Raw genomic sequence first — 12,809 nt, forward strand, 5'->3', positions numbered from 1 at the left:
CACACACAAGGAGTAGATCTGTGTGATAACACGCATGCACAGTGAGACTGTAGTCAACCAAGGGGAAACTAAAGATGGTGAGATTGGCTCATCAAACGCTTTCTGTTACCCTTTCTCGGCTGTGACCGCGTTTAGTTGCCGTTCTGAAATGTCTGCACTTCAGACTAAATGCTGCTGGGTTTTTGTTCTGTCTCCGCTTCAAGTCTTTGGAAATGCCCTCGAAGGGTTTTTATTCTCGCGCCACACTGTAAACAGGTGTAATGTGGTAAAGCAAGTTGGTAGTGACACATAGCTGCCATTTGCTCGCAACCTATTTCCTCCCACTTTTACTTCCTCTTAATTGCTGATGTCTAGAAAACCACAGCTTCTGGATCAGTAAATCCTCTGGTTTAGTTTAATATCTGTCATGTTATAGGTCTTATAAAGACAAAAACCCTCAAAAGAGTTTTTTGGATCAACGTGTTTTAGATATGCTAATTAAATTAGCTTTAATTAAAATTATAATTAATACTTGACTTGCTGGCCTGCCTGTTCTTGCCTCTTATCGATGGGCATTGTCTTGGATTGGAGAGTGAGAATGGGTTTTATTGGGGCGATAATAAATTTTATAGTTGACTGTTTTTTTTAGCCGCCTCAGTCTGGTTTCATTCTGTTTCATTCTCTTAGCGGCTGAGCTTGCTAAAACAGAATGAAGGAGCTTCTGTGCCCTTAGGCGCTGCTCATATTTGACGCACTGAAGTGGCTCATCCCCCAGAACAAAGTGATTTTTATGTGGTGTAATGGAGAAGGGCACGTCATGAATCAACACACCAAGGTCATGTGAACTCACGTGACGTGTCCGTTTTCCTTGGCGGAGCCTCTCGGGCTCGCGGGGGCCGCGGCTCAAGACAGGCGCCTCATTCATCGAGAGCCACTGTGGAACCAGGAGCGGCTGCTGCAGGCTTCGCTTTCGCTGAGTGGATGCAGTGTTTTCTGGCGTGAGCGGTTATTACGTGAATGAAATGTACTGTAATCTAGAAGCGTTCTGGAGGTCTTTCCATCCGTTTGATGTGGGCTCATTTTAGTTCTAAACGTGCTGTCCCAGTGCGACCTGATGGCGAACAGCAAACTGCCCTGACGAGTTCATCAGATCCAAAAACGACACATGACGGGTTTTTCGCCGGTGAGACAAAGGAACACTGATGCAACCTGCAAATTAATCACCCACTGTGTCACACCCAGGCTCATAATCCCAGCATGCCTCAGATCTGCAGTCACATGACGGCCAGCTGACGAAGCTCAGGCCGCTTTGTGCTGCTGATGTGTGAGTTGTTGTCGTCGTCGTCTGCCTGTGCGGTGGATGTGAGGTTCAGCATGTGATGCAAAACGCGTGGATTTTGCAAGCAGCGAAAGCGCAGCATGCCACATGAAACCCCTGTGCACCTGAACACCACCTACTTACGTACATCCTCGCTGAGGCCTTCTAAATTTAGCAGCTTCACATTTCCCAAGCAACCACTTGTTAGTTTGTCTGAATGCGACTTCCATTGTAAGATTTTGTGAAAATGGAGGACGTTTTTTAGCCTTTAATTGGATTTTATTAATTATGCTTCTAGATATGAGTAGGCATTGAAGCATTCTTATTGACTCAAGTTCTGGGGACAAGTTGTACCAGAGTAGCGACACACGTGTAAGACAGGTTGACCATTGCACATAGCTGTGCACACCTTGCAGCACGTACTCGGTAGCATTGCATTATTCTGAAGCTCCTTCCAGTTGTGTTAAAAGGCTTCGTTCAGCTCAGGCCGTGCTTTACACATTAAACTGCAGGGTCTGGTTTGCTCTCACGTGTGTCACCTTAAGAACAATTAAGTTAAATGAATTAAATGGAATCGTTTTAGGTATTTTCTACTCTCAGGTTGACCTTTTTCACAGCTCTCATAGGAAATAAAGTTGATTGCACAAACAGGAAACATCATTCTTCCTCCTATGACTTAAGAGAAGCATTATCGCCTTCAATAAGCCACAACGCATCAGTTGGATCTCTTACTTTTGCGGTAATGATTTTCTGTTCTATCTTATGTGTAGAGAAGCATGTTGACTCTCTGCCTTCTCCTCCGCTCACAGCTTGCTTATAGGAATTGCTTGCGGGTACAACTGCATATTTCTGGGTTTTGTTGTTAGTAATCATGATAAAAGCCTTGTCTCCAATGATCAGTTGACAGCCGAGCAGTCGGGGCACGCGGATCTGCTGCACGCTGGTCCAAAGTGAACTGCGGGTCAAATCTGGCATCTTGGCGGCTCAACCCGGCTCTAACCCGTCTGACAGTGTTCGCGTGTGTTCCCAGGGCTGCTGATTAACGTCGCCTCTCAGTCTCCGTCTCTGCTCGTTGACAGGAACTGCTCTTCGCATCGATACGAAACTGCGCTATGTTTGAGACGGAGACAGAGAGTCGACGTGTTACAAAATTGGAAGCTGAAAGCAGACTGAGTGTGATGGAAAAACCCCATCACACACAGCGGTTTCTCACACTGACGCCAACTGTTGGGCCTTTTTTTTTAATAATCCATATTTTAAAAGGTGCAGTTTTTTATTTGGTAGATCACTGAGCGGTACCACACATGCATTGTGTCATACGTTGGGCTGCTGCTTGAGTTGTGTTGGGCCCTGTAGCTCTTTGAGGAGAATTTCGCCTGTTTCCGCCTGATTCATCAGCCGACCGCAGCAGCGCGAGCCTTTAGGTTCCACTTAACCTCTGCTTCATCACATGAGGGCTCCAGCCTCACTGCCTGAGGAATGTTCAGCCTGTGTGTAGGAGCCACCCTAAACTGCAGTATGGTTCACATAGTGTAACACTGCTGAGATTTGTGGGTTGTGATGTTGTGGGTAGATGGTGAAGTATTTAGCATTTTGAAACTAGTAACAGCTATTACAGAAAATACCCGCTATTAAAGTTTCAAAACAAATTACGAAACAATTTGCTGTACTTTCAGTACTTTTGGAGGAATAACAGGCCAGACGTGTTTTGCGGGTTGTCACCGCTAATCGTGTTTGGTTGGCATTATCTATGCCACCGCACTTTTGTGCCGATGCTCTCTGTGACTGATTACCTAATGTTTGCAAAGAGCCCAAAAGGACAACGAGCAAATCGGACAGTGTCTCTGTGCCGCTCTCTCACCGTTTGACCAGTCGCTGTTCAGATACGGATTCTGGTTCTGAGTGTCCGGACAAGCATCACAGCTGAAAAGGTAAAGCCTATCAAAAATGTAAGATATTTAACATTTTATATTGGTTGAAATATTTTTCCTTTTATTATTATTTTCTGTACAAAACAAATTTAAAACACAAATAAAGAGGCTGTAACCCACGTCATCAGGTTTTAGCCCAAACAAAGGCTACACTGTGTAAACTGTCACTAAGATAGTGCGGAGACATACCGTACGATTTGTTTCCGTGGGTGTTTGGGAATGTATTTTCACTTTATCTGCCTCCTAAGATAAATAGCAGAACAAAAACAGGAATTATTTGTGGGCCAAGGACGAATGTGTGACCTTGGCCTAGAGGGGCTTAAAATAAGCTCCAGGAAGATACAAAAGAACTCTAAACGCGGAACAGTCCAGACATTTATCTTCTACATTTTATTTGGTTTTTGTATTTAAGTTTTTTTTTTAACTTAAATTAGTTATGTTCACCTTAATGGAGCATATAAGCTTAAATAAGTTGACCGTAAGCCATTAATAAATAACTGCAGCATTTCTGTATTGACTTTTGTGGTAGACTTTGGTGGAAACGCTGTGTGGTTTCGCTGTCATCTTGCACGACAGAGATAAGCGTTGACCGACAGAGAACCAATAAACAGGAGCGCATGCAAGACGCCACTGACACGTTCTGTCAGTTAAACGGTGACTAGGCTTGAACTCAAATGCCTGCAGTTCGCTGGTGCCTTGGGTATTTTATAGAATATGCGTTGTATCATCGTATCCCAGCGAACTTTTAACCTATCTTTATTACCAGCTAGTCCTATTTTACTGAAAGAACTTATATTATTTCTCTAAGCTAATGCTTAATTGCATATGTGAATAAAAAGGTCAATTGAACGGAGGCGGTATTTACTGGACCTTCAACTTCTGTACTAAAACTTGTTTTGCTGCTAATTATCACTTCCTTCCATCTGATTGAGGAAGAGAAATGACTTGGTTTTATGTAATTTGGTCTTGAGGACAGGCCACATAAGTGACTGCTGTAAAGATGATGCTAGAAGTTTACTTTTGCTTGGGTGGGAAAGCAGAGGTCATGCAGCGGGCTTTTACCATTTAGTTGTCTTGTAGGAATTTGACTTTTTACATGTGTGTGAAAAGCAGGAACCCGGATTAAAGCCTTTTAGAGAGGGATTCATCACTCGGCATATTAGGGGTCAGAGGTCAGGGTATAGGCACAGACTGCTGCAAGTGGTTCATAATCCCTGATGAGCATCTTCTCTGGTGCTGAGCTCCTGCACAGCTGTTTTCTCCCAGTCTCGTGATGTGTGTGTGAACCATTTCACCACCGCTGACAAAAAAAGACCCGGGACCTGAGTGTTTGCATATATGTGCATTCTATCCTCCTGGGTTCTGCTAATCTCCAGAACCCAGGTGGAGAACTGTGGGTGAGCGGATTCAATTTCCATCTTAATTCAATATTAATAGATCGGTTTGACGTGCTGCACCGCTCACTGCAGGGAAACACGACAAAGTGTAAAAAGCTCAGAGTACAAGTTGGTGAAATACAGACTCTCTAGTGTGTAACAATGTAATGTGAGACCCATCTGGGACGAATTTTGAAAAACAAGATCTCAAGGTTTCATGTTTATTAATAAACATCCCGGTTGCTTAAATTATTCAAAAGCCTATTCTCAGGCGCCCAGTACAGCATGTGTTCACCTTCATGGGGCTGACAGTGTGTGATTTACACAACCTCCTCGTTACTCGTCTCTTTTACTCCCAATGATTTGCAGCTAGAGAGACAGCTATTAAAGAGGAGGCCCAACTTAAACAGCTCGTTGTGAATGAACGCACCCCGGAGGGCGACTGGAGCGGTGATTACGGTGAATGAGTAGCTGGAGTGTTAAATTCACCTTCACAACAACACAAACAGAGCATCTTTAGGAGCTATAAAAAGTGCTGACATGCTACAGATCAAATGTCCCACTATTATGAAATGACGGACGGGAGCCGTAAGCAGAGACGGGATTTCTGACACTCCCCATTGAAGGAGTGCTTGCGTCCCGTCCCAGAAGCTTGTGTAACACATATGCGTGACCCTGGTTTAAAGGAAGTTTTCTTCTGTGATTAATATGTGATTCTGCCGCTTTCATTGTAATGTTGAGCCTTTCATACTGAACTGGATTTTTTTTTTTTTTTTTGTGGGCTGGGAGACGTGCTGCTGTTTGAACCTGCTCAGCTCTAACCGTGAACTTGAAATGTTAATCACCATGAAAAAAAAGGCGTCTCTATTATTCCTCTATTGTTTTTTGTTGTTTTCCTTTACTTGTTGATTGCATGTCCCCTCTGACGTCATGCGGGGCACCTCCTTAGACAGCGTCCTCTGTAGCAGGTCCTGGCAGATGTTTCACCCGTGGTTAGTGGTTTGGAGTGAGTCATAGGTGTAACTCTGTGTTAATATTACTGGCTGCTCCGGGTGGAGCCAAACATTTCAGGAATCCAAAGCGAAGCCACCAGGAGCGACGGGCAGAAACCTGGCTGCTGTTGTTTTCTTTAGTCACTGTACCGAGACCTGATACCGGCCGTGGGATGTCCCAGCAAGACGGGACAGACTTTAATGGACTCCTGCCAGATGCCAAACGAAATGCGTGGACTCTAATCTACACTAGACTTTAACAAGCCTTTTATTAGACCTGTTCTGGACTTGTGGTAAATCACATGCTTCATTAGTCTGAGCCTGATTGATCAGCGATCCCCGTTCGTGCGGGGGGGATTTTTTTTTTTTTATTTTTGCGGTGGGCTATAAATACTGTACGTTACGCAGCCGCGTCTCCATCCGATCAGCGCGGCGGCACCACGTGAAGGATCGGACGACGAGGCGCCCTCGCTTTAGCTCCGTTGCAGCAGGAGGGGGCACCCTCATTCCGGGGGACACGCGCAGCCAGCGCCGCGGATGGAGGGGTGAGCTGCCCTTCGTCCAGCCTCGACGAGGAGCGGAGCCGCCGAGACGCGCAGCCCCGCCGAGCGCTCGTCCTCTTCGCAGCCGGGGTTCTCGCACGGATTTCAGCAGCATGTCTCGGCGGAGAGGCAGAACACGGTCGTTCCGTCGACCCGTGCGTTAGTTTAACCCATGCGTGTGCTGGTTCCGACCCGAGGACTCGGAGGAAGAGTAAAGGTAATACACACAACTCGCCAGTGATGGTGGCGGTGGTTGCTTATTTTTTTTGGGGGGGGGGACCGGTCCAGGAGGCTCGTAACAGCGCCGGGGATGCCTCGGCATCGTTCTCGGCGGACCCGCACGGTCGTGTGTCATTTATAAAGGGTGAGTAACCGTTTGCGGGCGGCTCGGCGTTGGACCGAACCAGCGCCGTGTTGATGCGCTGCAGGCCCATTGTGCCAACGCAGCGCTGCTAGCATAGCGCCCGGGCTAACCCGGCCGGAGGTAACGGTAACGGCCAGCGACGCTAGGCGCCACGCGCGCAACGGGGCCCCGTCCCCCTCCCTGTGTTACACATTAGAACCGTCCCGCGAGCCACACTCGCACCGTGGCCTCGCGGCGTCTTTGAAGCGGGACAAAGACTCGGGTGCCCTTTTTTTTTTCCTAGCGGCGGCCAGACTGTGTGGAGCGGCGGCGCGTTGGATTATGGGAGCGAAAAGTTGGGGCTCGCTCGGCTGCGCTAACTTTCGGGCAGCCGAGCGAAAGTACCCGCAAAATCACCCGACGCGGCGTGAAAGCGAACGCATCTACCACAATGAATTAGAAACGAGGGGCCTGTAGTTGAAAACACTACGCAGTGGCGTGGGTTTGTGAAACCACAGCGTGTCCGCTTTTGCGTGGACCCGTTGACTTCATGCTGTCGGGACACGTTTACATTCGCTCAGCTGATTGTTTGTTTACCCTTTAAACCGGCGACTTACGGAGCGTAAGTTGCTTAGAACGTTAAATCAGTAACAGAGTAGGTGCCCGTCGCGCTAGTTGCTCTTTAACTGGGGTTAAAGCAGCTCCTGCCTCGTGCGGATTATGAGTTGCTTTTTCCTAAATGCGTGGTTTAAGCATTACAGCCTCGTGTGAGCTCAGCTCTGCCCGGACACCTTCCTGTGCTCCTCGGCCCCTGTTTGTACTTGCCCCCAGCAAAGATGCTGCACATGGTGTTTGATACATACACACTCCAAGGGCAAAAAGCAGGGGATTTCACTGAGCAGAGGGGCTGTTGACTGGGTAATGATTGCATCAATGATCAGAGCATGACACAGTCAGTGTGGCCCGGCAGCGCGCCTTAGTGTGATCAAGCCGGGCCTTCTGTAAAAGGAAGCCGCAGATTGTTGGGTAATTAAATCTACATCTGGAGTTGAAAGCCATGGCACGGCGCTGGGTTGCTGTCCATTAGACCAGGCCACACAGGCGCAGAGAACTGATGGGGGGGGGGTGTCGTCAGGCGGTGTCTGGGCATGGCTGCCTCTGAGTAGTGGCTCATGTTTTGCAGCAGCTCTTTTCCTATGAAGTCATCTGGTACCGCCGCCATGAAGCCGTCAGGCTGCCCGGGCGAGGCTCCTGTCGGACCCAGAGAATGTTTGTGCTTCTCGCGAGAAGCGAGAAACACTTGCGCAACTGATAAGTGTTCTATTTGCGGCTTCACCAGAGCGAAACTCCAACTGCGCTTGTTTATTTTACTGGGTTGCTGCGTCTACAGTATTCCTCTGCTTCACTCCCTGCCTTGTTGTCTTATTTCATTACGGGCATTGCCCGCGCTGTGTTCCTGCTGCTGACACGTGACTTTGCATGTCGTTCCAGGTGATGACCTGGGTCGTTCCATGTGAATGACGGGAGACCATGAAGCCCAGAAACAAACTGATCGTCCTGTGCTTAGTGCTGGTCGTGACCTTTTCCTACACCTGCAAGAAGCTACTTGTACATATATTGGTCCAGGAGACTCGTAAGTAACTGTAACATGTATTCATCATTCTGTCCACCTGTCATGTTTGTGTATTTCTATTGAGCAATTCCTGTGACATCCTATTGTTTTTTGTCTGTGTCTTGGTGCTGTTTCCTTCTGTAGCCACATACATCATCTACATGCACTGTTACTATTTCTGTCTTGTAAGCACCCCTTTAGGTAGATGTTTGAGAGCGATTGTGTGGTTTGCTAATAGAGGAAGTGGGGAAATGATGTCACTTCACGCTTGCCCTGATTGCTGAAATCCAGCAGAGGGGGCTAGATGATTTCCTCCTCCCTGGTCCCTCCCTGGGAAGCTGTGGCACAGGCCGCACGGTTCTGAACCAGCTCTAACAACATGCTGTCTGAGGTGTGAATTATTAAAAACATGGTGAGTCAGTGTAGCGCGTTGTAACAAGGGCACACGGCTCGCTTTGCTGCCAGTCGTCTCCACCATCTCTGCTCGTGCTGTAGTAAACAGTAATAACCAGACAGCTACCTCCTGTTTAGGCCAGCACAGCAAACAATACTTTAAAGTGTTAGGAAGTCTGTGAGAAAACCTGGATTGCCCATTATTTCTTCAGATCTGCTGTGTGGCAGGTGCCAGGTCTGTAAAAGCACTGTGATACATTCAAACAGAAACCTGTGTGAGGGCCAGATGATGAATTTTAGCCACACGCCTCTGTCTTTTACTATGTTAATAGTATTTGATAAGGCATGGTTACTAACATTTCTGCTCTGGTTGTCCACGCGGTGAGGCATAATACTTCACAGAGCCCCTTTGTTTTTTGACCCGTCCAAGTTGGTTTTATTCTTCATATTCGCCTCGCAACATCAAACGATCTTGTTTTCTCCAGAGCTCATTACGTCTCTGGCAACTGTCTGGATGTGTTAAACTAAACAGTTCTCCCCCAAATTGCTCAAAGGTTCATTTTTTTTGTGCGTGTTGCGTTACTGACAAAATGCCTGAACAGCTAATGACCTTGGCTGTGGTTTATGTTACAGCATCGAGCAAGGCTGGAGCTTTCTGCTGAAACCCCTTTGGTTCTATACAAAAAAAATATTGTTGGCCTTTATAATATCAAAGCTGACTACACTGCTGTTATGATTGCATTGATATGGGTATGGTGCAGTTTATTAACTTCACCTTGATGTGAAGACAATCAAAGTTTGAGCATTTTGCCCATCACCATGCAGAGAGGGGCTCTGATTGCAGTGAGGAATAATTAGCTTTCTGCAGCAGCGTGCTGCCAGATGTCCGGCTTAAAGAGGGTCAGTGAGGAAAGATGTCCCTGTTCTCCCCTTCCTGGTCAGTTAAGCTATGCCGCCTTTCTGAGAGGATCAAACCTGCATAATCTCCCTCCTTCATTCTTCCAGTGCATTAGACATTATTATTAGTAATATAGCTATTGCTTCAAGGAAACCGATCATATCAAACCTATATCCAGCTTATCTTGTCATTCACAGCATCCCTCAAGTGTGTGTGTGTGTGTGTGTGTGTGTGTGTGTGTCTGTGTGTGTGTGTGGGGTCATAACAGGATTGTAACAGGAGTTGGGTTTAACCAGCTGCTGTATACAGATTCACTGACCTGTTCTTTTTTCTTTAGCCCTCATTTTTAGGTTTTAGCCATGATATAAAAGCTGTGATGAATATTCTCTGTGATCTCTGTGCTGGTTGGTCAGCTTTTTATTTGTGCTTTTCGTTGTTTCTTTTCCAACCTGTGGTACCTGTGATCTCCTAATCATAGCATTATAATGGCCAATTGCTACTTTGTGTCTTTTCCTTTCCTATGGTAATAAAAAAATTAAAACTGTATAATGAAATGAAATTCACACAACCGACATTAACTGTATGAAATTACCATTTACACATGCAAGCTGTTCTGCGCACGCTATCTTTGCAGCTGTACATGTGATGCATATGCGATGGTTGCCACTAGGTGTTTCTACAAGCACCGTGTGTGTGCGTGCGTGTGCCCGTGTGTGTGTGTGTGTGTGTGTGTGTAGCTTGGCATTGGCCAGTAGTCATGCATTTGCTTTTATTAAGGAATAAATGAATCTCTCTAAGAATTTTAAAATATATTAAAGTCAAGCACCTCACACCATCATTCTATCCCACTTCCCCTCAGATGGAAGCTTCAGTGGGCAAATCTGAACAAGGTCCACTTACTGGACTTTTTCCAAAGCTTTCAACTGGCTTTTATAAGCAGATAAACTTTGCTTAGTGCAGTTGTCACGAACATGTTTCTTGTTGTTTTCATAGGGCAGTATAAAATGGATAGAGAGATTATTTAGAAAATGATGTTTTTATATCTACATAGCTTGTCCTGATGTAAGATCTACCAAATGCAACACCTCTTAGAGAAATGTTTTACCTTCCCTTTGTTTATATTCAGAGCTTCCCTGCTGCATAGAGCGTTTCCTTTGCTGCTGGCTGCTACAGTAACACTCTTGTGACTTAAGAACACACACGTGTGTTTTCTTCTCATTTATTACATACAATACTTGTCACAGATAAAACTAAAGTAGCTCATAACAAATATAATCAATTTTATTATAGGGATCATGATTCTTCTTATTGTGTTTTGCCTTAAATATAAAATATTAAAATATTAAACATATATGTGATCTGTTAACTGAATTTCCCTCCGCTGTCATTTTCAGTGCTTTTCAAGGAGAATATACTTGACCCCAGTGTGAGTCTGAGCGTCAGAGGTCACTTTCACCCGTATCACAGCTGTAACCATACACCTGCATTTAGAACTGGAACACGCTTTAATGTTTATTAATGGGGGCATTTGATCTGCCAGAGTCGTATGTCCTGTGTGAATACTTAACTTGTACATCCAAGTTCTGTTTGGAGAAGAACACAGACACAGTTACAGGTCTGCACCAAAGACCATATTCATTTTAATGCAGTACTGTTAAATCTCTTCAGTCCCTCTGAAGTAACGAGGTATATTCTAGGTATTTGTTTGACATTTGATGTAAAATAGAGGGAGATGAGACTGCAGAACTGTAAAAGCAATAAACCAGGGACTAATAACTGGATAACCCACCTTTGGAAACTGTGGCCTCAAGCAAGCTTTCTGTTACTTATTACCTTGGTGAATTTCCCGAAACCTGTGCCATTACCATTTCTGGGTAATGTCCTTGCTAATTTGATGAACACAACAAAATGAACATTTAAAAATTTTACCAGTTTCATCTCCATTTTATTCTTCTTTCTTTCTTTTATAATTAATTTCTGTTATATTCGGCCGGTCTTGATGCAAATTCATAATATCATCACCAAAGTACAATGGGGGATGTCTGCAGTTAATTTTCCACTTGATTGGGCTTCTTAAATAAATATTAAGGTTTAATATTTAAATTCAACCTACTCGGATTAAAGCTGCTAATCTCTCCTCTTCCTCCTCGTCTCCTGGCCAAGGAATGTCAGACCAGTCCAGTGCTGCTACAAAAGGCTAAGGTCAAATGGTTCTAACTCAGGCTTTTGTGTTTCAGAAGTGCAAAGCGACATCATCGTTGGACAAAAAATTGTGTCAGGTACAAATGCAGCCCCAGAACCCCCCCTGTTATCTGCCCACGCTGTCCTTCAACTTTCAAAACCGCATTATTTCAGCGACACATGTGTCGATTCAAACTAATATCTCGATGTCACGGTACAAGTACAGGCTGATGAGCGTCTCATTCGTAAACTTCTGCATGAAGTTAGTGTGGTACAACACTGCCCCCTGTTGACAAGTGCCGGTAGCACGTGGTTGTAGGGTGATGCCGCCTGCGGGAGCTTTGGTGCACGATGCTGTGAGATTGCAAAGCCCAACATGTGTGTTAGTGCTGGGACCCTGCCGCTTTAATTTCTCCCAAGCTGGTGCCCTCTGGCTGCTTTTTGCTTCTTAACACACATGATGCACACACTCGCACGCACACACACACACACACTCATCTTGGCTGTTACGTCCCCGTCCTCCAGGGCAGTGCTCGGGTCCTTCCCTAACCAGCTGTCACCCACTCCCATTGTCCTTTTCTTTATCTTTCTCCTGCAGCTTCTCCGAAGACAAGAATCACAACCAAAGGAGTAATTCTGTTCGTTTCCTACTTTTAACTAATGCATATGTTAAACCTTGTCCCGTGTCATGCTCAGATTAGAGTATCAAGCCCAATGCTCCAAATATGTTTGCATATTTACGTCCTAGTCTCTGTTGCTTGTCATAGCACTTCGCTGAACACCTATTGGCAGCCTCTGTGGTTGTCTATAGGTGAACGTCTCTCCTAACATGGTTTAAGCCACAGCAGGCTGTTGTTGGCTGGTGTCTCCATAACCTTGCCTGACAAACTCTAATGCTTTCCCTGTCACGTTTCCATCTTTTCTTTTTATAACTACAGCTAGAAAGCTGATAGTTTAAATCACATAGATGGGACTAGTGCTCATGATTCATCCCTAATTCTAAACCTCCTTTCTGGCATATTGACATGTATAATAACGGTTTATTTCTGTGTCTGCTTTTGTCTCTTTTTTGTGCAGCGTTTGATGAGCAGGGCTTTTTGCTGCAGCTGGACACAAGACTGTGAGTATTTTTTTTTTTTTTTCTACATAATAAGCCATCCTCTATGTGAGAAACGTCTTGATATATGTGGAACAGCTGAATTTCCCCGTCAGACCCCATTAGTTTACTTATGCTTTACGGTTTG

The 12,809-nt window shown here is 45.4% G+C and overlaps 2 protein-coding genes across 13 annotated transcripts in view; both read left to right on the forward strand.

Moving 5' to 3' along the window:
* Positions 1 to 620, forward strand: part of LOC114845168 (lysine-specific demethylase 4A) — a 16,685-nt gene extending 16,065 nt beyond the window's left edge. For all 3 annotated transcript variants that reach the window (XM_029133033.3, XM_029133034.3, XM_041067987.1), the window contains exon 23: positions 1 to 620. This exon is cut by the window's left edge and continues 1,922 nt beyond it. The gene's annotated coding sequence lies outside the window, so the exon portion shown is untranslated.
* A 1,394-nt stretch (positions 621 to 2,014) lies between these two features.
* Positions 2,015 to 12,809, forward strand: part of st3gal3b (ST3 beta-galactoside alpha-2,3-sialyltransferase 3b) — a 31,522-nt gene continuing 20,727 nt past the window's right edge. Inside the window, exons 1-5 of one of the 10 annotated variants that reach the window (XM_029133040.3) lie at positions 2,015 to 2,036; positions 7,973 to 8,114; positions 11,622 to 11,663; positions 12,164 to 12,195; positions 12,643 to 12,685. In XM_029133040.3, the coding sequence (XP_028988873.1) occupies positions 7,999 to 8,114; positions 11,622 to 11,663; positions 12,164 to 12,195; positions 12,643 to 12,685 (233 nt within the window). In that variant the 5' untranslated portion in view covers positions 2,015 to 2,036; positions 7,973 to 7,998. Of the gene's footprint in view, positions 2,037 to 3,051; positions 3,229 to 4,923; positions 6,356 to 6,480; positions 6,503 to 7,972; positions 8,115 to 11,621; positions 11,664 to 12,163; positions 12,196 to 12,642; positions 12,686 to 12,809 lie in introns of those variants that run through there. The other 9 variants (XM_029133038.3, XM_029133036.3, XM_029133039.3 and 6 more) reach the window with 9 other exon arrangements.

Source organism: Betta splendens, chromosome 17 (assembly GCF_900634795.4).
Source record: "Betta splendens chromosome 17, fBetSpl5.4, whole genome shotgun sequence".
In the NCBI taxonomy this organism is placed as follows: Eukaryota; Metazoa; Chordata; class Actinopteri; order Anabantiformes; family Osphronemidae; genus Betta; species Betta splendens.